General features: G+C 43.6%; 2 protein-coding genes and 1 long non-coding RNA gene across 19 annotated transcripts in view; 1 reads left to right on the forward strand and 2 right to left on the reverse strand.

Annotated features, from left to right (window-relative positions):
• Positions 1-212: 212 nt before the first annotated feature.
• On the reverse strand, positions 213-14,208 carry LACTB (lactamase beta). Of its 2 annotated transcripts, XM_080980778.1 has the most exons (6): positions 13,934-14,208; positions 12,772-12,838; positions 9,400-9,590; positions 8,740-9,070; positions 5,276-5,441; positions 213-3,008 (listed from the first exon to the last, which is right to left on the reverse strand). In XM_080980778.1, exons 1-6 carry the CDS (start codon positions 14,189-14,191, stop codon positions 2,444-2,446), a joined length of 1,578 nt encoding a protein of 525 aa, XP_080836904.1. In that variant the 5' UTR covers positions 14,192-14,208; the 3' UTR covers positions 213-2,443. The 2 variants fall into 2 exon arrangements, with proteins under 2 accessions (XP_080836904.1, XP_080836905.1); XM_080980779.1 differs by lacking the exons at positions 12,772-12,838; positions 13,934-14,208 and adding an exon at positions 12,284-12,429.
• Positions 12,845-17,206, forward strand: LOC308462879. 3 transcript variants are annotated; one of them, XR_013979406.1, is made up of 2 exons: positions 12,845-13,622; positions 16,471-17,206. It is a non-coding gene; the product is annotated as an uncharacterized lncRNA (long non-coding RNA). The 3 variants fall into 3 exon arrangements; XR_013979407.1 differs by lacking the exon at positions 12,845-13,622 and adding an exon at positions 14,343-14,599; XR_013979408.1 differs by lacking the exon at positions 12,845-13,622 and adding an exon at positions 15,595-16,335.
• Positions 17,207-19,771: 2,565 nt separating this feature from the next.
• TPM1 (tropomyosin 1) overlaps positions 19,772-27,834 on the reverse strand; it is a gene marked incomplete at its 3' end in the record, with an annotated part of 31,791 nt that continues 23,728 nt past the window's right edge. For 5 of the 14 annotated variants that reach the window (XM_080980845.1, XM_080980839.1, XM_080980844.1 and 2 more), the window contains one exon: positions 19,772-20,815. In XM_080980845.1, the coding sequence (XP_080836971.1) occupies positions 20,733-20,815 (83 nt within the window). Of the gene's footprint in view, positions 20,816-22,161; positions 22,248-26,383; positions 26,649-27,834 lie in introns of those variants that run through there. The other 9 variants (XM_080980847.1, XM_080980846.1, XM_080980836.1 and 6 more) reach the window with 4 other exon arrangements.

Below are 27,834 nucleotides of genomic sequence, written 5' to 3' on the forward strand. Positions count from 1 at the left end.
AGCTTCCAGTTAAGGACACTCCCCCCCCCCCCCCGTCTTACTTTCCGGTCCTTCTATACCTCTGTCATCCCTATGCAGTTTTTACAAATGTTGCTCTACACTTCTTAAAACTACATGAAAGCAAGATAGCTGTTGTCCCAGATTCCAGAATTTACACCTCTTGCCAAAAAGGGGGCAAATGCAATTGAACATGATGTAGCACCCACAGCCACTTGAACTTTGTCAACAACATAAAGTATTTATTGGTTAAGGCATACAAAAAGGCTAGTCAATAATAAAAGGATCCAAATAGGCATTTTACATAAGCATAATTAGTTCAGCCAAATTTCAGATCGCTGGAGAAAAGGCAGGGGCAGGAGAAAAAGAAACATTTAACATGATTTATATAAGGATCATTGTGACAGATCAATCATTTAGCACCAGCCCGTCTGAACCTCATACCCTTTAAGTTTTGAACTACAATTCCCATCAGCCCCAGGACTCCACTCTTACAACTAGCAGGTATGACTAAAAAAGTGAAGAAGATGGTGCACCAGGCTCTCAGAGGAATTCTAGGCTAAAACAACAACCAAGGACCATCTTGGGTATGCTTTCTAGAGAAGAGCAAGTAGAAAGAAAAAATGTCCGGTGCAGCCTCAATCTATGCATATTCACTCGGGAGCTCGTCTCATTTATTCAACAGGGCTTACTCCCAAATAGATGCACATAGGAGTGAAGCTTTTAAATAAATGTAAACTTCTCTTAAAGATTTCAAATGGCTGTTTCCTACACTTCACAAATAATACACGCAGTAAAGTGTTGACTGGCAGGGAGCAACATTGGCAGCCTATTGTGACCATGCCTACCTGAAACCAACTACAATTTTGCTATTGTGAGGCAAACATGACATCAAAATTCCACACACACACCCGACTACCTTCAAGTCTAGGAAATTATTACTGGGTGGGCAAGTTCTTAAACTATTAAAAGCAAAATAGCAGCACCCGACATAAATTTAAGAGTCTCTTGTAAAGTCAATCCCACCAGAACTGCAGGATTTAGTACCTTTCTGTACTTTGTATCAATGTTACTGAAGTGGAGGGTTGAGCCCTGCTAACTGTTCCAGCAAGAAGGGGAAGGAGGTCCTTTGACTGTCCCTAAGGGGCTGATGGGAATTGTTGCTCTTAGGAGCTCAGTCCCTGCTGCCTTTCTCTGTCTGTTATTGAGAGCTGGCACCCAAAAGCAGGCATAGCAGAACCGAAACCCTGCATGATTAATGGACCTCTGTTGCTCTCCTGCTGTCTTGGCACAACTGTACTTGAGTCAAGCGGTGCCTGTGGCAGTCATCCCCTGGGTTTTCGCCACTCCTGTCTAGGCCTAGGTGATGTATCAATACATTGCCCAAGACCAATATGAGGGCCAGACTGTGATGGCAGTTTCATCAGGTGGTATATTCTGAGTGAAACGGTTGCTGCTCCCAAGTGCCCAGCGTGCCGAAGGAGAAACAAGCTGCAGCCAGGTGCTGTAGGCAGAGGGACTCAGGAGCAGCGGTGGTTTCACTTGCAATAAAGTGCCAGGTGAAACTGCCACCGTGCTCTGGCCGAAGGCAGAGGCAGCCTTGTGAATGGAGCTTCCCAGGCTCTGGGCGCTTGGCTACTGTCACCCAGCTGCTTTCGTCTGGGAGGGTGAGCTGCATCTTTCCTCCAGGGGTGGTCGGTCACCCGGGAGTAAAGACCCAGCACGCTCGCTGGGGTGTAGGGGAAGGCAAACGGAAGGAGCCTGACAGGCTCTGTGCGCTTGACTACCACCTGGCTGCCTTCACCCAGGAGGGTGGGGTGTGTCTTTCCCCCCAGACTGGTCTTTCATCCCAGGAGAAAAGACACAGTGTGACTACTTGCTTGGGTGAAGGCAAAGGCAGGCAAACGCACAGATCCTGACAGACTCTGCACTTGGCTACCACTGTCTGGCTGACTCCCTCCATCCCCAGTGTCTGGCAAGAGGAACAAGCTGCATTGGCCTCAGCTCCTGGCCAATGCAGCTTGTTCCTCCCTCTGTTTCAACATCATAGTGTATCGTCAGATCGGGATGTTTGGCTGGTACATCACAATGCTGAAAAGCTGGCATCGCCCAGCCCTACCCCTCTCAATCTTTCAAATACAACAGTGAAAGTTAAAAGTCAATTTCTCAATTAAGATCAGAGAATGAAGAAGTGAAATGATGTGATTGGCAACTAGATTTGGCTTTAGGTGGCAAAAGTTACCACTGCTCACACTTTTGGCAACTTGCACCCGAGAAATACCTTTAATGAGAGTTTGCTTGACCCACATGGCTGCTTCCCTGAGTAGCGAGTTTGAATGCAGCACAACCAACATAGAATGGGGACATGCCTTTGCAATATGATGCTTTCAGTGCTATGGACACCTGTCAGCATATATAGCTTTCCACATTTCTTTTGGAACCTTGTTTAATCCTGTAAGGAGCTGCTTTTAACAGTGTACTGTGCCAACTTATCCTGTTCAAATTCCATTGCAATCTTTAAGGCAATGCTGCTAAGGGAAACAGACTGCATATTACAAATAATTGTGACCACCACACCCTTGGGTGGCACCAGTGAGCCACTGTTTGAAGCTGCAGAGTCTGGCTCTTCAGGAAGAATGAGCAGGACGCTGCTTGCACCCACTGCCCCACCCGTGTGGTAGGCATAGTGTCGCTGCCGCCTGCAGAAGCCATATTCCTGCTTATTCTCCACCACACTCCACGCCATCCCATATTTAACATCTTTGTCCCCAGGTGCTTTTGTGTTTGGAACTGGCCTCCACATCATCGCTACGGTGCCAGGTTTGAGATAGCCAGGAAGGAGTCCAGCAGCGAGGTTTTCCAGCTGTCCAAGTTGATAGCCATACAGCATAGCGTTGCCAAATTTAAGAAGGTCGCTCACTGTGGAGAGGAAGCCACCACCAGCCCACTTGTAGGAGTTGTCCACATAGGGTGCGTTGACCAGACGGCCTTTTTTGTTGTGAATGTAGTTCCTGGAGGGGGAAGCAAGAAGGATGGTCATCCACAAAGAAAAGGAAGCAACTATTTCATTCAAATGTGCCACAGGCAAACTTCAGTAACTGCATGCGAGAAGAAAGCAAAAGATGGCAATAACCCAGGCACAGGCAAACTTGGCCCTCCAAATGTTTTGGGACTACAACTCCCATCATCCCTAGCTAACAGGATCAGTGGTCAGGGATGATGGGAGTTGTAGTCCCAAAACATCTGGAGGGCCGAGTTTGCCTATGCCTGTGATAACCAGTGCAATGTTTTGTTTTTTTAAATGGGGAAGCTTTGCCCAATTAACAAGCACCACTCAGCTATTTGCTGGATTCACCACTGCTTGGTTCCACATCTCAGCATGGAGTTGCTTTACTATGAAAGGTAAGAGGACAAGTTGCACTAGAACAGCAGAAAGGAAACAAGGCTATCAGTACTCCAGCCACATCATTGTACTGGTGAAGGCTAGACCTCCAAGTACACTGATGAGCCTCTTGAGCAGTAAAGCTCAAGGCCAGCCCTACTTCACTGTAAAGTAATGAAGATGCCTCAGAACTCGGTCCCTCCAAATTTGAAATCTAGGTGAGAACCCTTCCTCACAGCTTTCTGAATTAAAAGACACACAGCAAAAATGCCAGTAAACAGCTTGCCAGCCATGGAAACTGGAGGATTTTGAGGGCTGTGGAACTGTAGGTATGAATAAATTTAAGCACTATTAACTTGGCTGTATTATGATCTTAGATCTAGGCCAAAACTCACTCTGCTTCTTATACTTGGCTCTTTGAAAAAGGTATGACTACAAAATATGTACGTAGAGTGGTACCTCAGGTTACAGACGCTTCAGGTTATGTGATTTTGCGTTGCGCACTGCACCGAACCCGGAAGTACCAGAATGAGTTACTTCTGGGTTTAGGCGCTCGCGCAGAATCGCTAAATCATGCTATGTGCAGAAGCACCGAATCGCAACCCATGTGTGCACAGACGCAGTGCTGCGGGTTGCGAACGTGCCTTCTGCACGGATCACTTTTGCAACCCGAGGTTCACTGTACTATCATCTCACAGCCTTGGATTATGTAAATACAAAGAGAACCACAAGGTGGCGGTGAACTCTGATTTTAGAACATCACTCCCAGACATGCTGAAGCATTAAATTAAGCTTATCAGGTCCCCTTAATTTTGCTTGGAATTATGTGAACTGCTACATATGATTTACTTTCATTTATAACAATTAAGGGCTTGTCCATCTTCCTCAAGTCACTGTCCCTAACAATTTTTCCAAAATATTAGCTTCTTAACACTAAACATCCACAATTAAAATGTTCCCTGTGACATGTCCCTTGGGAATTGTACATACTTTCTAACAGCAATAGCTGTGCCATTTTTACTTTTTGTGAGAGGTGAGGGAGTTTCTTTCTAAGCAGTCGATTAACACAACGTATTGCTTTTGATCTCTTAATAATTTGTAATTAAAACTCCTGCTCATCTGGGGATCATTGAATAGCTAGCATTAAATGGGCAGTATGGAGGTGGGGGGGGGGGAGAGAGAAGGGTACCCAAGGCATAGGAACTATTGGAAACCATTCATCAGGGCTATTCCAAACTTTAAAGTGTTTCTACTGACTTTAACTCACTATTTAACTAAATTTTAAGAATTGGCAGTGTCTTTATTACCTGCACCAACTACTAATTCTTCATCTTGTTCTAAAGCAGCCCTCGCCAACCTGGTGCCTGTAGTTTTGGACTACAATTCCCATCAGCCCCCGACAGCATGGCCATATGGCATGGGGAGTAAACAGTGTTTTCGTGCACTCTGGCTTCCATAACGGTGTCCCATTGTGCCAGAAGCAGTTCAGTCATGCTGGTCACCTGCCATGGAAAGCTGTCTGCAGATAAACGCTGGCTCTCTCGGCCTGAAAGCGGAGATGAGTGCTGCACCCCCTAGTCAATTTCGACTGGACTTAACCATCCAGGGGTCCTTTAGTATGGTTGTGCTGCTGGGAGTTGTAATCCCAAACATCTGGGGCACAAGGCAGGGGAAAACTGAGCTATGCACAACTCCAACGGAGCCAATAACTGCTCAGTTGTGAATGAGAGAAAATAAGGCTGTTGCAAAGGGGACATGCCATATAAAGATACACGAGTGCTTCTGTCAGTGGAACCCAGATTGCTGTGGATACTCCAAAGAACATATTTTATTAAGCCAAAACAAATGAACAGCAACTGTTGCAAGCCTACGGGACATGACTGCATGCAAGTTTACCTTGCTCTGTTGTATATAAGGGGCTCATTATCATCCAGTCCTGTTGCCAACATATCCAGGTCACTAAATATTTTCAGCATGTAGTCTGTGAATTTCTGACCCGAGGCTCTCTCCACAACAGCACTCAGAAGAGTAAATCCATGAGTTGAATACAAAAACTGGCTACCTTGAAGGGAAGAAGAAAGGTACATTTTATACACAGTTTATGCTGTGAGCATTTTACACACCACTGGTGCTTAGTCCCCTAAAGAGGGATCTACTTAGATTGAGACAATGTGAGAGTTGAAAAAATGTACTTTATTAAGTTAACTCTAGGTCTTAAACTGTATAAAGGCAACTCTTTCAGCACATAAAAGTGTAGGACTTACATAAACACCTCTCAATATAACAAGCTGCTCTCTTTCTCATACTTTTAAACGTAATATTAAAAATTTCTGAGATTTACATATCTGAAATATTGTTGCAATCGAAATTATTCAACCCCCATTGCAAATCAGGTTTATTATTAAAAATTACAGACTTCCAGCTGTTTGCAATGAGCAAACCAAAGCAATTGAAATAGCTCAACACAACAGATGCTTCCAAGTGGTTTCCCCAAATTCAGCTGAAATTGCAACTTAAAATGACTTCTCCAGTCTCACTGTTATTCAACCCCTTCATGGCAAGCATCTTTAGTACTTAGTGGAGCAGCCTCTTGCAGACATGTTGCAAAGGAGATGCATAGCCAGACAGCAGCTTCCGGCAGCATTCCTGAGGAATCTTAGCCCACTCCTCAGGAGCAAAGGCTTCCAGTTCAGTAATATTTTTGGGTTTGCGTTCTGCAACCGCCTTCTTCAAATCCCACCAGAGATTTTCTATGGGGTTCAAGTCAGGTAACTGTGATGGCCGCTGTAGAACTTTCCAGGAATTCTTCTGCCAAGCCTTGGTGGAATTTGAGGTGTGCTTGGGATCACTGTCCTGTTGGAAGATCCAATGATGCCCAAGCTTCAGCTTCCTCACAGACGGCATGATGTTTCCTCCTAGGATTTCCTGATACATCAGTGAATCCATCCTGCCTTCCACACGCTGCAAGTTTTGAGTGCCAGAGGATGCAACGCAGCCCCAGAGCATCACCGAGCCACCACCATGCTTCACTGGGTTCTTCTCAGCGTATGCTTCATTCTTCCTCCTCCAGATATAGCGCTGATCCATGGGGCCACAAAGTTCCAATTTTGTTTCATTGCTCTACAGAACAGAATCCCAAAACTTCTGTGGCTTATTTATATGATATTGAGCATACAGTGGTAACTTGGTTTATGAACTTAATCCGTTTCAGAAGTCCAGTCTTAAACCAAAGCGGTCTTAAACCAAGGCGTGCTTTCCCATAGAAAGTAATGGAAAACGGATTAATCCTTTCCAGATGATGAAAAGCAACCCCTAAAACAGCAATTTCACTTGAACTTTACTATCTAACAAGACCATTTCTGGGTTAAGGTTAGGGTTAATTTTAGGACTGGGTTAGGTTTAGGGTAAGGATTAGAATAAGGGCTAGGGTCAGGGTCAGTGTTGTTTTATGTTTTCTTGTGATTTTGATTCATTTCCTGTTGGTTTGCTGGGGAGCGCCTGGCTGCCTTCAGGTGGTGCAAGGGCTCTAAGATGCAGCTTCCGGGCTGCCTCCACCTTCCCTGACCCCAGCAACTATTCAGCTGGCTGCGTGCAAGCAGGAGCAGGGCAGGGCTCTCTCAGCTGCGAAGGGAGGCTTCACGCTGCCTATTGGAGCAGCCCCGATCCCAACTCCTACTTGCGTGCAAGCAGGAGGGGGCATGGATCTTCCTGTTATGCAGTGCGAAGCCTCCCTTCCCAGCTGAGGGATCCCAGCTGCCTCCTGCTTGCACACAAGTAGGAGATGGGATCAGGCTGCTCTGATGGGAAGGGAGGCATCGTGCTACCTATCAAAGCAGAACAAAGTGCCTTTGTGCGATGGTGGTGGGAGCAAGGCCGCTAGCACTGCAGCCCGAGCCTCGCCGCTGCCTCCGCCGCTCTCGGTCCTCCTTTTCTACCTTCCATACCTGACCCACCGCACACCGCTTTCCCCCCACCACCATCACCGAAGAACCAGCAAGTCATGGGGCTGCCAAGGCTCATTGAGAAAGGAGAGAGAAGCCTTGGAGAACGGGGAAGCGTGGTGGTACCCACAAACGTCCGTTTGTATACCAAAAAACCCCCATGCAACCCGGAACACTGATTTCTGGGTTTGAAGTGGTCGTAATCCAAAATGTTTGTTAACTAGGCTGTTCATAACCCGAGGTACCACTGTACTGGAGCCGACTGTTCTTGTGCTTTTGGTTTTGTAGTGGTGTACGTCTTGCGAGTTCTGGGATGGAAACCTTCTGCATTTAGTATGTGCCTTACTGTGCTCACTGAAACCTCAGTGCCTACTGCCACCAAGTCTTGCTGCAGCTCTTTTGTAGTCACTCAAGATTTTTCCCCAGCCTGCCTTCTCAGAAATCTGGTTGGTGCCTTTTTTTGCCCTGTCCAGGTTAGTGTAACCACTGTTTCTTTAACTTTGAACTTGCGAAATATGGTTCCAAGGGTGTCTCTAGGAATGTTCAGTGCCTTCAATATCTTCTTGTATCCTGCTTGTTTGTCAAGGGCGATGATCTCTTCTCTTACCTTCTTGGACCATTCTCTTGAGCTAGACATATTTCTAACATGTAGCTAAATTTGACACTCAGCAAACCCCCTAACCAGTTCAGGTATTTCATGTGTTCCAGCTCAAGCACACCTGGTACAACTAATGAAGTCCTTAATTAGTTGCATCAGGTGTGCTTGAGCTGGAACACCTGTATTTGTGCTATTGTGAGGGATTCTATTCAGGGGGTTGAATAATAGTGAGACTGAAGAAACCAGTATAAGTTGCAGTTTCAGCTCAATTTGGGGAGACCACTTGAAGCATCCATTGTGGTGAACATCCATTTGTTTGATTTGCTCATTGCAAACAGCTGAAAGTCTGTAAACTTTGATAATAAACCAATTTGCAATGGGGGTTGAATAATTTCGATTGCAACTGTATATTCACTCTTTGGAACATAGGAAGCTACCTTATATAGAGTCAGACTATTGCCCATCTAGATCCAGACTGTCCACACAGACTGGCAGCAGCTCTCCATGGTCTTTCTCAACCACACCCGAAAATGGTAAGAATCTAAGCAGAGACCCCCTGTATGAAAGAACGGGGCTTTACTTCCTCCCCTTCACAGAACAGACATAGACATCTTTCATGCAAACAGTTGAAGATACCAAACTTAAAAGAGGAAGAGTATAGAAATGAAGACCTACTTCAAAATGAAAATGGAGTAGGCAAAGATAGTCAAACCTTTTCTCAATGAAAAAGTAATGTTGAAACAACCAAGTTATGTGATCTTCCATAAGGCATATTGACAACACAGCTGTACTAAACAGTTTGGATTAAATGTACAACTCACCTGGTTTAAAGAACAAAGGATCATTTTTAAATAAGTTCAGTGAATCAATCACATTATCAAATTTTTCTTTCAAATAATATTCTTTATGTTCGAACTCTGTTTTTTTCTTTTCACTTTTCGAAGGTTTGCCTTCGTGTTCCGGCTTGGCTTTAGCAAAGTCAGTTTTTTCAGAGACTTTGTCTTCTTTCTCTCTGTCAGATGTTGTGATATCTTTTGTAGCCTTCAGGGTTCTGTTGGCCTTTTCCTTCTCTTCTTTTACTTTGGAAATATCTTTCTCATAATGGCGAATCCCACTTAACTGTGAAGTGAGCAGTCTTGTTGTAATGGTGACCTACATTTTAAAAAGACATCAGCTCAAGTAAACAGTGGAGTGATAGCACATGCTATCATCAACAAAAACTTTCCAACATTTGGGGTGGGGACTTGTCAATGACAATCCATTGATCTGCTGACACTTAACTAGCCTTGCTAAAGTCAGCAGGACAACAGACGGATGCCCCCCATCACAATAAAGAAAGCTATATTCCTATTACATATCCTTCATTCTTCTTAACAAGAGAGTTATTGTGTGCTAGTCACTATTAAACATGTTACAGATGACTGGATATCCAAGAAATCCCATCAGACCACCACTTAACGCTGGTGAATGGCCTCATTTACCTTTTCACCTTCATATTCTTTTTCAGGAAATTCTGGAACATACTTCTGCACTGGAGCATCTAAATCCAGCTTTCCTTCCTCCCACAACTTTGCAACAGCAACCATAGTCAGAGGTTTGCTAATGCTTGCAATTCGCAGGACGGTCTCTGGCTTGCAGAGGACACGGTTCTCCACGTCAGCATAACCCATTCCTTTAAGGGAATAAGCAGATTACTGTCAAGTGGTGTTTTGTGCACTGGAATGCCTCAGGCTCTTTGAAAACCAAAAGATCAAGTTGTTTGAGGCTGCGTACACACCATATCTTTAAAGCACATCACTTCCCCCAGAGAATCCTGGAAACTGTTAAGGGTGCTGGGAATTGTAGCTCTGTGAGGGATAAGCTACAGTTCCCAGGATTCTTTGAGGGAAGCAATATGCTTTACTGGATGGTGTGTATGCAGCCTAAGACTTCTCAAAGACTTTTTGATAATTTCCTCTTCTCAAGACAGACAGATGTGAGTTAGGCATAATATCTAGCTTTGGTCTGTTTGCACATCAAATGAATAGCAGCACTTCATTAACATCCATGATAAGAGATATTGTGTGTGGCAAACATGTTTGTTCCGGTATCAATGCAAAGTTATCAAGTCTAGGAAGGGAGAATGGCTACCACATTGAGCTCTGAGGATGCATGAGAGGGCTAGAAAGAAACCCAAGGAAACAAATGTTTTTTAACAAAAACATAGATGCCATTTAAGATCCTAATTGGAGTTGGAGAGAGGAAGAGAAAAGCTGAAAAGAGACAACATATCAGAGTTCAAATAAATGTTTGCTGTCCTGAGAAGTGATTATACAGGTCACAGTACAAGTTAGACCTGCCCAAGCCGGATTAAGGGATGGCACCTCCCTGTGGCAAGCAAACATCTTCAAGAGGGAATGTTTTGAGTCAGTTTATTAGAACTTTCTGAGCAAGTCTTATTTGGGCACATTTGTTATAACTCTCATCAACTTTACAACTCTTTTGGGAAGAACAAAAAAACCTTTACGACTCCTTTCTCATATCAAGTATTTATGCAAGTGGTATGAAGGTCTCAGATTATGAGGGGGCATTCCATGTCAAGTGATCCAATGACTTTTACCTTACCATTTTATATTGCTTTCAGTTTCAGTTTCTTATAAGTAATATAAGAGAAGGTCCAATATCTCAGTTTTTAATTTTTTATCTCATCCTGTTTTTGGGTTATGAGGGTTTGAAATTTCAAAAAATTGATAAATTTGGCCTTCCCAAGACTATACAAAAACCTTAAAAGCTCAGCCCAGAATTGAGATATTTCAAAACTAAAAATACCAATCTCTTCAGAACTTCATGGGCTATAATATGTCACATGATGGACTTACTCTAAATGCTAAAGTTAAGTTACAAATTTAAAATTTTGAAAAGTGATTTTCAATGGTACAAAATATTTTTTTAAATGTGATCCCACTGAGATCCCAAGATGACATTTTGCAGGTAGCTTTTAGAAATATGAAATAATAATATTTTTTGGAAAATATTAATCATATTACTTTTTTAAAGAAAAAAACAGTGGATGGTGGCAAGATAAGCGATATCATTCTTTAAAATACTTTAAAAATATTTTAGCATCTAGCACAGCACATTACAATTGCTAAAACAATAATCTAATCCTGGCTGCTTGCGTTCAACTGTTGTTGTTTTTTTAAACTATCTTTACATTTAACTATAAAAACTATTTAACTATCTTTTAAAAACTAAATAGTACATCAAGATTCTCTTGAATCTCAAGTAGTCCATGACAGGGGATATTGGGAATTATGTGCACCATAGGCATTTTTTCAAAAAAGGATTAACACATAAATGGTAAGAATAAGTTAAACTTAGTTTTGAGAATTAGTTATTAAGAAGGGGTACAACCTTTCCTGCCACAGAGAAAAATAGGTGACCGGGTGAAACTGCAATGACATAAAGTCACGCCCTTTTATTTCAGTACAGACAACTTGGACACACACCACAGGCTACATTTTGCATCATATTCATTATTTAAGCATAGCAGACATGAATGTGTGGGTAACCCAGCTGAAATGGGAGGGCATACAGCACTTCCTTTTTTGCATCAGAGTGAGCTCCTCTGAAAAGGTTTTCATAGCTAAATGTGCAAAGCGATGCTGTGCAGAAGCTTCTGGTGCTGGATAAGTTGCTGTGATGCCACACAAGTGTTTACAAAGCTTGCCTTGGGCAGCAAGTCAAGCAAGAAGCAGGTAAACCCACACAGCTAATGGGGTAAGAAGAAAGTGGATAAAGCAGTGAATCAAAATACAGGAACGCATGAGGGAAGGGTTGATGGTGCAGGCCGAGGCCTGATGAAACAAAGAGCAGAGTAAGCAGCTAGTTCAGCAAAGGAGGAACTGGACTCAGAAGCTCAGAGAGGGCCTAAAGGAGGAGGCTGCATGCTGTTGAGAAAGGGAAGAGGTAGTGCCAAACAGCTGGGAAGGCAAGAGCCCAAGTTGCTAAAGGAAGCAGGACAGAAAGGGTGGACAGAAGAGAACGTTTTGGAAGCAACGGGACTAGAGAACCAAGCAGGCGCCGTCACCTTGCCAGACCTTATTCCATCACAACAGCATTAGGACAGGAAAAGCCACACCTGGGAAAATCCTTGTTTCTATCCTGCTCCCGCTATGTGTACCGCTAACACAGGATTTTAAATGTTATTTCCATAGTCTTTGTATTATGTGTATACCGTTGGTTAAAGTGGTATTTTAAAAACACTCCCCACCCCCAGGCCTTAGGGAATTGATGGGAACCCAAAAAAGGGAAACAAGGCCCAAGAACAAAAGGGGGTGGAGGGGAAAATTCACCAGTGTGGCATCTTAAAAGGATATTACCCACCAACGAGCATACACACGATCCCACTCCATTCCTGCTAGCAGCCAAATGATAGTGGAATTATAACTGACAGGCATGGCAGGAGAATACTGTTGCTCCAGAGGAATGAGGAAGCTGGCTAGCCAGCCAGTCATCCTGTGAACATTACTGACTTATACATCACAAACCTGTATTTGTGAAAATAAAAAAAATCCTTCCAGTAGCACCTTTAAGACCAACTAAGTTAGTTCTTGGTATGAGCTTTCGTGTGCAAGCACACTTCTTCAGATACACTATTTGTGACTTACTGACTTACATCACAAACTTATGTTTCTCCTCAAATTTTGTATTTGGATAGCTTTCCTCCCCCCTGCATCCTCAAAAGAGCTATAGAAATTATATTAATGAATGATAATCTTAAATGTAATTTTTTTTTAAATATAAAGACAACCCCTGCCCCTGCATACAAGAAGTCTTTGACAAACAATAAAAACACACTAATCCTCACTTACCTTCTAACCAAATTTCTTTGCCATCTACAGAAACTCCAGCTACTATTCCAGGTGCTCCCACTTCATCCTATTGGAATAAAATACAAATTTAACTTTCTGAATTCTCTTAATCCTTCTGACGCGCCAATCCTAAGAGTGTGTCTTAAAGCCCCCCACAACCATTTAAATCTCATTTAATTCCATTAAAGCCACATACCCTTGCCCACATCAATGGAGGTGGAGAAGAAACCACCCTCTTCCTCCTTCCCCAAGCCAAAATTTTGCTAACTGGATCACAATCTTATTCTCTGTGTTAGTAATCAGATATATTTACTCAGGCCTTTGGAGGCGCCAGTGCTGGATATGCTTCAGAGTCTTGAGGACTTTTCTCTGGTGCTAGTTTAGTTTAACGTCAATATGATTTTAAAGATTTATTTATTTTTATTGCAAGGGGTTTATAGTATGCTGCAAACAACCCTGCAATCTTCCTATTAAGGGTGGTCTAGAAATAGACTAATCAGAGTTTGGAGGATGCAAAGTGAGCAGAAGATTCTCATGAGGATGCTCTATTCTGTCTTGGTCACAATTTAAGGATATTGACAAGCTGGAACATGTGCAGAGGAGGGTGACCAAGATGATAAAAGCTGTGGAAACCAAGCCTTATGAGGAAAGGTTGAGGGAGTTGGGATCTGACAGCCATCTTCTAATATCTCAAAGGCTGGAAGATGGAGCAAGCTTGTTTTCTGCTGCTCCAGAGAGCAGGAACCTGAACCAATGGATTCAAATGCCAAGAAAGGAGATTATGAATAAACCATAGGAAGAACTTTATAACTGTAAGAGCTGTTCAACAGTGGAATGGACTACCTCAGAAGGTAGTGGATTCTCCTTTATTGGAGGTTTTTAAACAGAGGTTGGATGCCCATCTGTCAGATTCTTTTGCTGTGATTCCTGCATTGCAGGGGGCTGGACTAGATGACCCTTGGGTTCCCTTCCAACTCTATAATTCTATATACTTGTACTGCACACCTAAGGCATCCCATGCAGCAGGGGACTAAATTTTTATCATAGTTTAAGCTATGTAAATTCAGAACTTTGCCGTTCGGTCCTTAAGAACAAAACAAAACCGGGCGGCGGCGGCAGCGGCGGAATAAATTTGGCCCTCGGCCCCTCCCCGCCTTCCCACCTTCAGCCGCTGGAGCAGGTCCCTGCTGCTGGCCACGGCCCGGGCGAAGCCCTTCTCCGCCCGAGGGCCCTCCCGCTCTTCCTCGCTCCCCACAGCCGCCGCCGCCGCCGCCGCCGTCAGGGCCAGCCCCAGCCCCACGGGGCCCAGCCGCCAGCGGCTCCCGCGAGAGGGCGGACTCCATGGCGCCCCCGGGCCGCCGCTCCCCGGGCGCCTCACGGGCAGCAGGACCCTCCGCGCTGCCGCCAGCCCTCGCAGCATGGCCGGCCAAGAGCTGCCTCGCTCCCCGGCTCCGGCCTAGGCCCGCGTTGCTAGGAGACGCGCCAGGCAGGAGCAGGAGCCCCCCGAGGGCATCGAGCGGAGCCGCCCGCGATCAGACAGCGCAGGAGCCCATCGAGCGCATCGAGCGGAGTCTTGCGGGGCTTGTTTTATCCCTGCGGAGTCCCATTGGATTCTCACTGTGCCAGACAGCCAGCCCTCCCTTCTGTATTCATCAGTGCCTGCCATCTTTCTTTCTTTCTTTCTTTCTTTCTTTCTTTCTTTCTTTCTTTCTTTCTTTCTTTCCTGCTTAGTATACTCAACATATCTCCTGAGTGTGCAGTCCCATTCATCTATTACATTTAGAATTATCCAACGTTTTAGATTTATCCAGCGTTTAGATTTATTAAGGTTTTTATCCAAATGCGATTTGGATTTTAAACGCAGTGTAAGGTAGTCTCTGTGGAAGTATATTGTATTTAATTATGGGGTATCAGAGTTTTTAGGGGGTTAACCAGGTTGGGATAGCTGGGATAGCAGGCTTGTTGTCTTGTTGTTTTGAATGTCTGGTGTAGATTTTTCAATTTCCTTGTTCTGTATGGGATAATGACAATAAAGATTATCGTATCGTATCATATATTTTTATCCCACCTACCCTCCAATGAGCTCAAGGCGGCACCCAGCCTTATTGTTTGGTTAATGTTTAAAAATCTTGTTGGATTAATGTTTTGAAATCATGTCTGATTTGTATTTGTAACTATCTTTAACTGAAACTTTTTAGAACATTACAGAATGCTTCCCCCACTTCCCAAATGTAGTTGGTTGGTGCTATGGAATATGAATTCAATCAATCAATTCTTCATCCACCTTTTACTCTCACAACCCCGGAAAGCAGGTTCGGCTCAGACCCTCCAAGTGTCCCTATTTTCCAGGGACAGTCCCGGATTTACAGAAGCCGTACCGGTTTCTGATTTGATCCTGGAATGTCCTGCTTTTCCTTAGGACATCCCTATTTTCATTGGAGGGTAGGGTAAAGGTAAAGGTAAAGGTAAAGAGACCCCTGACCATTAGGTCCAGTCGTGACCGACTCTGGGGTTGCGGTGCTCATCTCGTTCTACTGGCCAAGGGAGCTGGCGTACAGCTTCCGGGTCATGTGGCCAGCATGACTAAGTCGCTTCTGGCGAACCAGAGCAGTGCACGGAAACGTTGTTTACCTTCCCGCCAGAGCGGTACCTATTTATCTACTTGCACTTTGACATGCTTTCGAATTGCTAGGTTGGCAGGAGCAGGGACCGAGCAACAGGAGCTCACCCCGTCACGGGGATCCAAACCGCCGACCTTCTGATTGGCAAGTCCTAGGCTCTGTGGTTTAACCCACAACGTCACCCGCGTCCCTACGGAGGGTAGGGTAGGATGTCTCTATTTTCATTTGAGAAATGTTGGAGGGTGACAGCTATTATTAAGCCATAATTAAATAGCAATTTAAAGCAGGGAAGGGGAGCTTGTGGCCCTCCAGTTGCTGTTAGGCTCCAAGTCTCATTAGACAGCAGGTCAGCCGTTATAGAAGTTGTCATCCAACAATGTCTAGACCCTGGGAGAATGGAGTATGTACACATTTTCTTCCTGCTGCCTGACAAGCTTCACTTGCCATTAGGCAGAGCAAGACAACCTACCTCAGCAGATTTTGGAGTACTATTAAAAAGCAGCTAAGTGTTCATTTTTAAATTCATTATTATATACTAACCACCATTTGGATTTTCTGCCTCAGGCTTACTCCAAAATGTCCAGAACTGTCTCCATCTTGGACTTTGTTCACTGGGATGCTTTTTTGAACAATCTCCATTGAAATGAAGGGGGGGGGGACATCCTGGTGGATCTTACCCATTACTTTTAAAGTCTAGAACTCAGCAACTGAAATAAGGCCACACTGTGGGCAAGTAGGTGGAGCAATGATGGAAACCAAGGATGGGAGCAAATTATTTTGGCCATTAACAATTTATTCTGTACCATAAAGTAGTGCAGAATCCAGGAAATATAGAGTAACAAATTCTTGCATCCTTCCCCGTGTCCAGTGATGTTTTGAACTATAGAGCTGGGCTCCAAGCCAGACCAAACCACTTTCAGATGTGCAATCAAATGCAGACCAGGTGGGATTCATTTCAGCATTTGTTGTTTTAATTCTCATTACTATTTTCCCAATAAAACAGAGTCATTTATCATATGCCAAATTCATATCCAACAGAGAAAATCTGGATTCACTTAAGAGCATTTTACTTTGGCAGATTACTTACAGCAACAGTATTGAATGCACAGCGGCGGAGCCTGCCTTCCCAGTGCCCAGGGCTTGGAGGGCACCATGAGGAAGACGCTGTTGGAGAGGCGCATGCCCTTCTCAACCGGATTAGGCTGATTGGAAGCGCGCCTGCCTCTTGCATCCTCATGTCGCTTTTCCAGCGCAAGAAACAGGGGAGAAATGAGGACGCAGCAGGGGAGGCGCGCACCCTTTCAGTCAGCCAGGTGGGGAAGTGCACTCACCTGCCGGATGCCAGCCCTGCTGCCCTTCCAACCCTGAGAGCTGGGCGATGCTTCCCTCAATGAGGGATCCTGTCATGGGGGCACCTTGTTGCAACCCCTCCAAAAATGTGCCTGTGGCCACGCGCCCCCCTCCATGCGAGGCCACTGCAACTGCATTGTGTTGATAGTCCTTTCCATTTGAATTGTGGTGGAATGATTTCTTGGGCTCAGCCTTTGCTCTGGATGTTTTTGGGCCTGCAACTCTCATCAACCCTGACCACTAGTACTGCTGGCTTGGTCTCCTGGGAGTTTGCCCTTATTTGGGTTCCTAAGCTGTCTGTGAAAGTCCCAGTCCCAGTCCAATACCTTGTGGTACAGAAACTTCAAATGGGAACTTCCCCCTCACTTTAACAGGCACACAATCCATCGAGAAGTCCCCTTGTGCAAAGTCTACACCAACTGCTGTGGACCTGTACAAGGTGAAAAAGAAGTCAAGATTAAAAACTATGGGAGATATGCCTGGAAATATGCCGCCTGGTGCCCTGAGAGAGGATCTCATCTGCACAGTGTTGGTGCTCGGGCTCTTCGTAATATTTTGAATTACTATGACTTTATATTGAATTGTATTAATCATTTTGATGAATCTGTTGTTGCTTTATGTTGTTGTGTTTGATAATATAGTAATTGCAGAGTGTGTGTGTAATTTTTATTTTAAATTTTCTGTTTTGCAATTTCAGATAAACATTTTACATACTTTAACATATCCAGTGACTTCCCGTCTTCTCTTTCCATGGTTCATTTTGCATATCTTACATGCCTGCGTATTTTACAATAACTATTCCAATCGGTTTTCCACTATTATATCTATGAAATATTATTTACTCTGTTGAATTTATCTTAATGGTGCCAGCGTTTTCAGCTGTACAGTTATTTTCCATATATTCAATAAACATTTTCCAATCTAATTTAAACGTATGTTCTTCATGCTCTCTTTTTCTATATGTCAAATCTGCAAGTTGTGCATATTCTGTCAACTTAAATTGCCAATCTTCTTTAGTTGGGACCTCGCTCACTTTCCATTTTGGGGCTAACGAAACATGGGCTGCAGTTGTTGCATACATAAATAAACTTTTCTGACCCCTGGGGATTTCAATCCGAGTTATCCGCAATGGAAAGCACTCCAGGTGTTGGTGTGTTGTTGGTTTTTTTTTTGGGGGGGGGGGGAGTAATTTTAAACATTTTTTTCAGTTCATTATAAATCATTTTCCAATACTTTTTTACCTTCATAGTTTGTTGTTTTTTAATGCTATTATGATTATTGTGAGCCGCTTTGATCTCAACATTTATTGTTCGAAAAGCGGAATACAAATATTAAATCAAAATCCCATCAGGTCCAGCCAGCATGACCAGTGGTCAGGGCTGAGGAACTTAAGTTCAAAACATCTGAAGGGCAACAGGCTGATCTGTAGAAACACGTTACAGAAAACTTTAAAGTTCTGCTGTTCAGCGATACAAAAATGGAACGTGTGTTGGCACTTAAGAATTATAGGCAGGCAGGAGGTGTCATCTAAAACACTGGGGTGGGGGGAAGATCTGGGTAGACTACTCCTAATCCTGCTCTTGTACTCCTTACTGTAAGAAAATGGTATGATGATGCCAGCATTTCCAGTACTGAAAGAAAAGAGCCTTTTTCCAAAAGCAGAGCTAGCTTTCCAAACTGCCCAAAGAGCTGACAGCCTCACTGATTACAGATTCCAGTCATTAACTGCCCCATGTTGATATACTTCTGACTTTAAACTCTTCTGGCAACTTAAGACTTTCAATATTTGCTTCATGCAATGAATTCAGGAAGAAAGTTTTACAGGTTTCCTCTGTGAAAGGGCTTCTTCAGAATGTTCCCCAAATAATGTAATAGAAGGGAAAGCCATATGCTTCGTAGAAACTCTTCATGTTGTTTCTGAGCTGCTGATCAGATCACCGATCCAATAAGGATTTCCTACGGGCTCGATGCCAAGCTGCTGCCTTAGTGTTGTGGGGTTGTAGGGTTCTGGGGGGTGGCAGAGGCTTAGGATAGGAAGTGCCCAAAGTAAAATAAAAACCACCCACACTTGCCAACAGGATGGGAGCAGCCTCCTTAGGCGGAGGCCTACATTCACCATGGAAAGCTGAGGTGCTTTGGTTTAAAAGTTAACAAAATGTTCCTGCTCCCTTTCCTGGAAATTCTAGCTGTATGCTAGAAAACACACAGCTAATATTTTCAAGGGGTGCAGAGGTAGGACATTTTCTGGGGTGATGTGTGCGCATGGATGGACTGAATTGCAACTCAACAGTGCAAGTGCCTGTCTTTAGGAATCCTCCATCACCCATGGGGAACCAGTGACCCTCCAGACGCTGCTCAGCTTCCAACATCCATTATTCTCCAGGCAGCTCAGCCAACGGTCCAGGGTAAATAATTTTGGTTCAGCAACATATAGAGTGGCTGGGGCAACCCTGCCAGATGGGCAGGGTATAAATAATAATAATTATTATTATTATCGGAGAACCACAGGTCCCTTGCCCAACTTACAGCCTTTAGTTTCTCCATCTGTCCTTGTTAACACACTTGTTTCAGCAGCATCCACCTTTACTCCAGGGGAAAGCCAGGCTCTCTACTTCCCCTACCCCCAATTCGCTGCTGAGGGCTAGCACCATACAATAAGGTCTCCAGATCTGCCTTGACTCATGCATGCAATGGGTGACATCTCTCCATGACTAAAAAGCTGCTGGATTGTGGTGAATATGTGAACTGCGGTCCATGGCACTCATCCATGCTTCATACAGACTCCTCACCACCACCGCCAAATTACTTTTCACTTAGGCACTGTACCTCCCCCCCCCCCCCCCAATTTTTGATAGAACCTTTAAAAGGATCTGAAGTTGAGGATTAAGTTTGCTGGAACCCCCATTTTCCATCCTACGTCTTGCCAGTGCTGGAACGATGATACCTTTCCTCCCGTTTCCATCACCACACAGAAAAGCTGCATGCACAAAACCCGTAAGATGGGAAAATAAAGATCACAAGGCAGCATGTTTTTACAAAATGTCCTAGAGTGCTTGTTCTTTTATTCTATTATCAATTATACAATGTTTACATACAGATACGTTTTTTTTTTTAAAACTGCTAAAAAAAAGTGTGTCAAACAAACATGTGGCAAATACCAAATGTATTTGATTCCCTTGAGTTTCAGACAAAAACGGAGTTAACAACTGGAATCCATTGATGAAAAATGTTTGGTTTGTTCCCCAGTGCAGCGGATCTTAAGACGCTGCCATGGAATGACTTTTTGCAGACCAAAATGCTGCCTAACCATTTGTAGTGAGCTGTAAATTGCACGCTTTCAACTCAGGCATTAAATAGTTTAAAATGGAGCCTATAGGCCTGTTTTGTTCTCAAATGCAAAGGCCAAACCTTTGCAGCTTGAGGCATCTCCAAAGAAATCAAATTACTGAGCTGGACAAACCGCTGAGATTAAAGAAATACCGTTCAAAGGACCACACAAGTACCTTTAGTTTCAAGGAATGTCAAACACACACACCCCTCCTTGTTCCTCTCCTGAGTTTCTAACATCAATCTTTGTTTAATATCTAAGTTGGCTGGACAGGTGGAAGAGAACATTTCTGCCATCACCTGCCCCCTCCCCCCCCCCAGCAAAGGCTGCACACAATTTGCAGCACTGAATTCTACAAAACAGAGGCAACATTAGGGCCAGGAATATGGCACAGCTGATTCACAGCCACATGGAGCCTAACCCCATACATATACATATACATATACATATACATATACATATACATATACATATACATATACATGTGTATATATGTTGTTTTCCCTGACTCCATGCCTGGGGTTTAGCAAGTGGACCTGTGAGTATAGCAACATGGGGGGACAGTAATAAAATAAAGACACATTTCAGGGTTTCATGGCAAGCAGGTGAAAAAATAAATCAAAACAAAGCTGACAGTGGTGTGGCCGCAGCTATGGTGGTTTTCACATGTTGTTTAGCTCCAGTAAAGTTTGATCCAGCATTTGATGCATATTGAGGTTCTCTTCTTTGGCATGTGCCACTTTCTCTGTTTTGGATTAGAAAAGTCAAGTTATGAAAAAAATGTCATTGTTTTATATTAATTGAACACAGGCAAATATCATTTGTAAATGAGCATGAAGGGTGCATGACCACGACATATTAGGATTAACATAAGCTAGGCGGTGACAAAGGCAACACACTTCAGAGCAGCCAGCAGCCCAAAAACACCTTTGCCAAATGAGAAGCGAGTTATCTGTTGGGTCCATCATCAAAGGAGGCAGCAGCCAAGAACTGGGACTTGTTTTGGGACAAAGACACCTGGCTCATATCATATCAAACATAACACCAAAGAACCAGGTGGTGGTGGGGAACTAAACAGAGTAAGTTATGCTACAACTTGGGGAGTGTTTTTTGTTTTAATCCTAGTGCCACCAAAAAAACCATCAACCTTATGTCACATGACGGCTGCCACTGCTGCAACAGAGTAATTCAATGAGCTTTCTAATTTTTCTTTAAAAAATAGTAATAGGGAAAGGTACAAAAGAATGCCAGGCAGCCAGTTCCAGGGAAAGTCCAGGAGGAAATGCAAACATCTTCTTAAAAATGCTGATGACAAGACTTCAGAAGCAGTTCTACCCTTTTGATATTTAACTACCAGAAAAGGAAAGCTTGGGGGGGGGGGGACCAGTTTGTATGGAAAAAATCCCCAGTTGACTTATTTTTACAGCAGCCTTCCAACCTCCCCCCGCAAAAGAAAAAGAAAGAAAAAGAAAGAAAGAAAGAAAGAGTTTTACAACAGTTCTTAGTTTTGTTACATGCACACTTTGTAGGACAGCCACTAAACACGCTTCAGTGATGCTGACATAAGCACAGAAACTGCAGAACCACATACAACCAAACTGTAACAGTGACCTTGTTATGATGCAAGCGTACCTTTAAACTGACCTGAGGTTCTCAATAACGGCCTCTTCTTTAGGTGGGTAGTTTAACTCATAAACAAAAGCTGTTTTTACCGGGACTCAAACTTATGGGGTTCAGATTCCAAATAAGCAGCTGGGAGTACATTTGATTTGAGATCTTTTAAATAAAAGATTCAGGTTTCCAAGTTCTCGCTGCTCCCACCTCTGTGTGTTACTAGTGAAAACTCCACTCTAAGAGGAAGGCTGCTTGATTTCCTCTCTGTAAAATTATCATCAGGCGTATAGCTGGCCTTCAAACAATAAAGGAAAAGTTCTAAACAGAGGACAACTGATCGGTGAAATTTTAAAATGTCCCTAAGTCAAGCCAGTTTCACCTCCAACAATCACCGAAGCAATATTTCTTACTTTCACGGGACTCTTGCATATTTCAATATCAACTGAATCACAAGCACATTTGTTAGAAAGGGCTGGTTCCTACTAAAGCTTAATCCTCGTTCAGGGCCAACTTTAGTTCGTTAGTTAGACGGCGGTTTTGCTCAAGCTGCTGGTAGAGGTGGTCTGTGCAAGTCAGCAAGCGAATCAGGAGAAAAAAGAAGGAGGAAGAGGCAGAAGGAACAGAAGGTTAGAGACAGACCAAAAAATTAACCAGAAAAATCACCCCATGCAGACAGCTCAGTAGCCAGAAAGACATTGGAAAAGTGCATGAGTTTCGAGCAATCCTGAGATGGAAACACAGACTTCAAAAGCTCAAACACGTCCAGTGTTAGTGATGGCCCAGATGCTGTTGGACTACAACTCCCATCAGCCCTGACCATTAGCCAAGTTAGCTGGGAAACATGGAAGCTGGAGTCCAGTAACAGCTGGAGGTTCCTCGTGCTCTTGTTACAGGCATGGCAGGAAGAACAGCCTACCGTCAAAGGTGGGCAATGCTCTCACCGCCAATAACCACGTTAGAAGGTGACTGTTCATAAACTGGAGAACCACCACTCCTTTCTGCAATGGGGGACGGTGGGATAGCATGCATCGGGGCTAGGCAGCGCCCTTAAGGGTGGCAGGCCAGGAGATGGCCAAGTATCAGGCTTGGGGCACCATTCAGAAGATAGTCTTTCCCACACTGGCCAACCAAAATCTTCCACCCCATAATTCATCCCAGCTTTCCACACCTCTGAGTTGTTCACCGAAGTTCCAGAGCCCTGAACAGAAGCCTTGCCCTATAGCAGCTTCCTGATGTCCTAGGAGGCTGTGGCATTTCCCTGGCAATGTAAAGGCTGCAGCCGGATTTTATTTGTGGCTGACTTTTTCAAACGCAAACACAATTTACACATGTTAGACACATTTCTCTGAACTTTCTCCCACTGATTTCTCCCACCTTCTTCAAGGAGCTCAAAATGGTGTACAGGGTTCTCCCTCTTTCCATTTTATCCTCACAGCAACCCTGTGAGGTTAGGCTGAGAGGCAGTAACTTGAACCCTGGTCAAACTAAGGCCCAGGGGACGGATGCGGCCCAATCGCCTTCTAAATTTGGCCCGTGGACAGTCCAGGAATCAGGGTGTTTTTACATGAGTAGAATGTGTCCTTTTATTTAAAATGCATTTCTGGGTTATTTGTGGGGCATAGGAATTCATTCATTATTATTTTTTCAAAATATAGTCTGGCTCCCCAGTTTGCTGACCCCTGAAAGTCCAACACTCTAACCACTACCCCATGCCGGCTCCATTGTTGAAGAGACAGCACCCAGAAGCCTCTATGATAAGATCCAAGTGAGACAGGCTTTCCTGCTTGTGTGAAAAGATCCCTTTATGGTCTCTTTATAGTGGCTAGCCAAAGGGCAGGATGTTGGATGCATCATTCAAAAAGAAGTTTTTGGACAGCTCTTCACTGCCTCCTTTTATCCCCAGAACAACCTCAAATATTCCATAAGATACGCATATGTTTATGAGACTGCATTTTTGTAAGCTGCCCTGCAAATGAGGGTATATAAACTGGGTAATATTACACTGGACAGAATATGACCACAGGAATCATATTGCCGGGAGATACGTTTGATGTGATGACTTTCAGTACTTCAGCTGCCCTTTTATATTTCTTTAAGTAATTTATTGGTAATTTGTAATGTAATTGTTATATGTAATTTATTGGCATTGAACTCTATGGCCTGATTCCTTTACGTAACATGTTGCTTTGAGATTTTGATACAAGGCGATGAACAAGCTAAATACATATATGACCATGGAGAGGCTAAGGCTTGCCCCTACATTGTTTTCTCAACATATTTCAAGTATATAAAAATAATAAGTTAACACATTTATGGTTAACCAGTGAACTAAACAAACATAGAAGCCCAGTAACAAAAGTGTGACACAGAAGTGAAATAAATCATGATAAGAATAGAACAAAACCGGTAACACGTCCATTTTCATTGATGAAATTAATTTGCGTTACCATGAAACCATCCATGTATTATGAAGTAGAATCAATTCTCACAAGAAACTTCACCAAGGCATTGTGTCCTTTGGCGTGTATCAGTGAGATCATACATCTGTTAAGTATCATGTACATGAGCGAAATATGTGTCCAAGTGGCTCTCTCAAATCAAGGTACAGATGCTCCAATGGACCAGTTATTTCCAATAGCTATGGAGGAAGCCACCAGCCTCAATTTCTCTTGCTTTGGTTGTTGGGACTCTCAATGAGCAGCTTAATGTTGGGGTGCTAATAGAAAGGGCAGGCCTGTTGCAGCCTTCCAAACTTGGTGTTCTCCATATATTTTGAACTACAACTCCCATCAGCCCCGAGAACTGGCCCTGCTGGCTGGGGATTAATAGAGTTCTATTCCAAAACATCTAGAGGGTGCATTCTTGATGTGAGAATGCCTTTTAGATATACTTTATTTGTATTCCTATTTTTATCTTACTGCTATACACATTTATTTCTATACATACTTTCCCTCACATACTCTCCCTCCAAATAATTTCAGAGCACTTACAAGAAAACAAAAAACAAATAAAATACACTTTAAATAAAATACGTATTTAAAAACATTAAACCACTGTAGAATTCTACCCACCATAGCCAGTAATATCTATTATTATTCTAAGCTGGGGCCCTGGGAAAGCATGCAGGTCTTCAAGCAAGTTTTCATCAGCTAGCAAACTTCTACTGTAAGCATCTCAGAAGATGTGCATTACTTGATGATATGTAAATGTCACAAATAAATAAATAAGACTGGCCTGGTGACATGAAACACAATATACAGTTGTACCTTGGAAGTCAAACAGAATCCGTTCCAGAAGTCCGTTCGGCTTCCAAAACGTTCAAAAACCAAAGCGCGGCTTATGATTGGCTGCAGCCCATTGGAAGCCCTGTCGGACGTTCGGATTCCACAAGAACGTTCGAAAACCATAACACTTACTTCCAGGTTTCAATCTTTCGGGAGCCAAGGCGTTCGAGATCCAAGGAACAACTGTACATATCTATTCAGAATTTGATTACAAATTTGTTTAATGGGATTACTCTCAAGTAAGTGGGCATGCACCCACTTACTTGGGAGTAAGCAACACTGAATTCAGCTGGGTCTAGTTCCAAGCAGACATTCACAGGACTGCAATGTTAGCAATGTTTCTTCTCATATGAGGATTATGTTTTCCTCATTTATCTTCACATTACATGGATGGCTTATGATGAGGATTCAAATAAAATCGAATTTTGCCAGCTAGCCACCAGTTAATTCTGGAGCATTTCCATTTTTCACAGATGAAACAATTATTGTATTGAACGTATCATCACATTTTCTTATTGTCCTGTCCGTATCATGACTTATTTCCATTTGATCACTCTTGCAGATTTGGAGTTGCTTGCCTGCCTAGGTCTTCAGAGGAAGACAACCGTTTTGCAAGCCAAATACCACCCTGGCAACCAACTGGCCAACACCTTCACCAGTAGGGAAATATTTCCAGCCAACAGCTACACTGGGCAATTCCCCAACCACAGACTGATCCACGATGGTCCAAACCAATATGAGTTCAGCCTGTGACATGTGAAAAATATATGTTCAAAAACCTTCTAATGAACACTTTGTAACTGACCAGCTGGGAAGAGAGGAGAGAGCCTATTAAAGAGGACTTTTCTCAGCCTCAGCTCTTTGCTCAATCTGGGTTTTCAGCTTCCTTTGTTGGATGTGGTTCTGCCACCTTCCCCTTCGATCGCCTCCAGAATCATAAGCGTTAGAACCATGTTTATTTTTAAGTGGAAGCTGAGATTCTCAGAACACTCAGTTCTGAGAGCGTCCACACACAGAAGCCTGGCTACAGTGGACTTTCACCATATGCAGAGACCCTTAGTTCTGAGCTGACAGGCTTCCAAATGCCCACACCTTAAGAGTCCAGCTTATATTGTCTCACCTGGCTAAGAGGGAGGGAGAAGTCAAGGAAGAAAAAGGAAACTCGCTTTAAAAAGGAGACCCTTTTTCCATCCAACAATGGGAGGTTACACTACGGAGGCTGCATTCTTGGATTAAAGACAGGAGGTTTGTGAAATGGGATGAGGGGGGGAGGGTAGAGTGGAAGAGAGAGGCAAAAAATAAACTAAAATAGAAAGTAAGAATAAATCCCTAATGGCGAGAAAGCAGATTTTTTAAATTTTATTCATACTTGAAATGATGGAAATAAATAAAAGAAATAGCAAAAGAGATACAGCTTACACAGTGGGATTCTTTTTTTATTTTACACTGAAGGTTGGCCAGTTTCTGTACAGTCGAAAAGGCACAGAAGAGGGAGGAGAGAGGAAGAGACAGTGTTCACCCCACGTCCTGCGAGCAAAGGGAGAGCTAGGAGGAAAAGGTTAAAGGGAAACTGGGCGAGAAGGACAGGACCGTGTACTGAGAAACAGCCAGCAGCTTGGAAAAGATGGGTTGTCCAGCGTGATGAAGGTGTCTTTGGAGGAGTGAAGCAAAGACATTTATCTGCACAGAGATAAAAGAAAGGAAATGAAAAAAATGGCATCATGGATGGCGTGGAAAAGGAAGCAGCAAGGGGGAGGAGCAAGACAGGAGAGAGGCAACAGGTCAGAGAAACAAAGCCGGCTTTGATCAGAGGGTTGCTCCTGCTGTAATGACACATTTCACAGCTGGGGCTGTCAGCCCTCCCAAACTGGGGTGGGGGGCTGCCAGAGCCAACATTTTTCAGTACCTCCAAACACTGCACTCAGAACATGCCTTGCTCATCATGACAAATTTATGCAAATCAGCCTGGGAGGGAGGGGACTTTCAGCTCATGGGCGTCTTAATTGCACCCCCCCCACACACTTTAGAGTGACTGACGTGACAAAGAAGATGATCGTCAGTGTAAGGGGTGCAGGGTTGGTTGGAGGGAAGAGGCCAATTGCCTCCACAAGCACTCTTGGCAGGTATTTCTTTTTAATATTCACAATTAATATTCACTTTCAAAACATATACAAAAAACGGTGTTAAATACATCTATTTCTGCAGCTTGATTCAGAGTAACTCTTGGCACACACCATTGAGTCAAAAGCAACCTGGTGCTCTCCAGATGTTGCTGGACTCTAACTCCCATCAGCCCCAGCCAGAATGGCCAGTGGCCAGGAATAATGGGAGCTGGAGCCGAACACCGCAGGGGGCAGACCAGGGTGGAGAAGGCTGGCAGACCCTCATCCACACACCTGCTATTTCAAGCCAGGCATATCCAACTTCCTCACCTGCCTTTTCCAAATTCCCTCTCAGGCAGGACCTGGAAAAAAATCTCTACTTTCTCTAGCCAAGAAGGTTATTGTGTTAGTGTGCAATGTTCAGTCAATATGCAGAAATTTAAAAGTACCGAAATTTTGCAAAGAAGCTAGCCATGCAATTTGGGAAGTAGGTTGAGATTTCCCCTTTTGCCGTTTTTAAATAAGTTAGCAAATTTCTTGTTACGAGTTCTCAGTACAGGACAGTTGACTTCTGCTCAGCATTTCTTAAGACATTATAAAGCAAATCAACCCCACAGACTCAAACTCCCAGCAATTTCCACTATTTATGGGCTACTTAGGTGTTCTAAGACGCAGCTCTGATGGTACATTATTTAAGCAATTTCTATGCCTTTTTTCCTTTCCCTAACTAGGGTATAATTATTTCAAAGAAACCTGCATTCCAT

This window comes from Podarcis pityusensis (genome assembly GCF_964106645.2).
Source record: "Podarcis pityusensis genome assembly, chromosome: 14".
Taxonomy (NCBI): Eukaryota; Metazoa; Chordata; class Lepidosauria; order Squamata; family Lacertidae; genus Podarcis; species Podarcis pityusensis.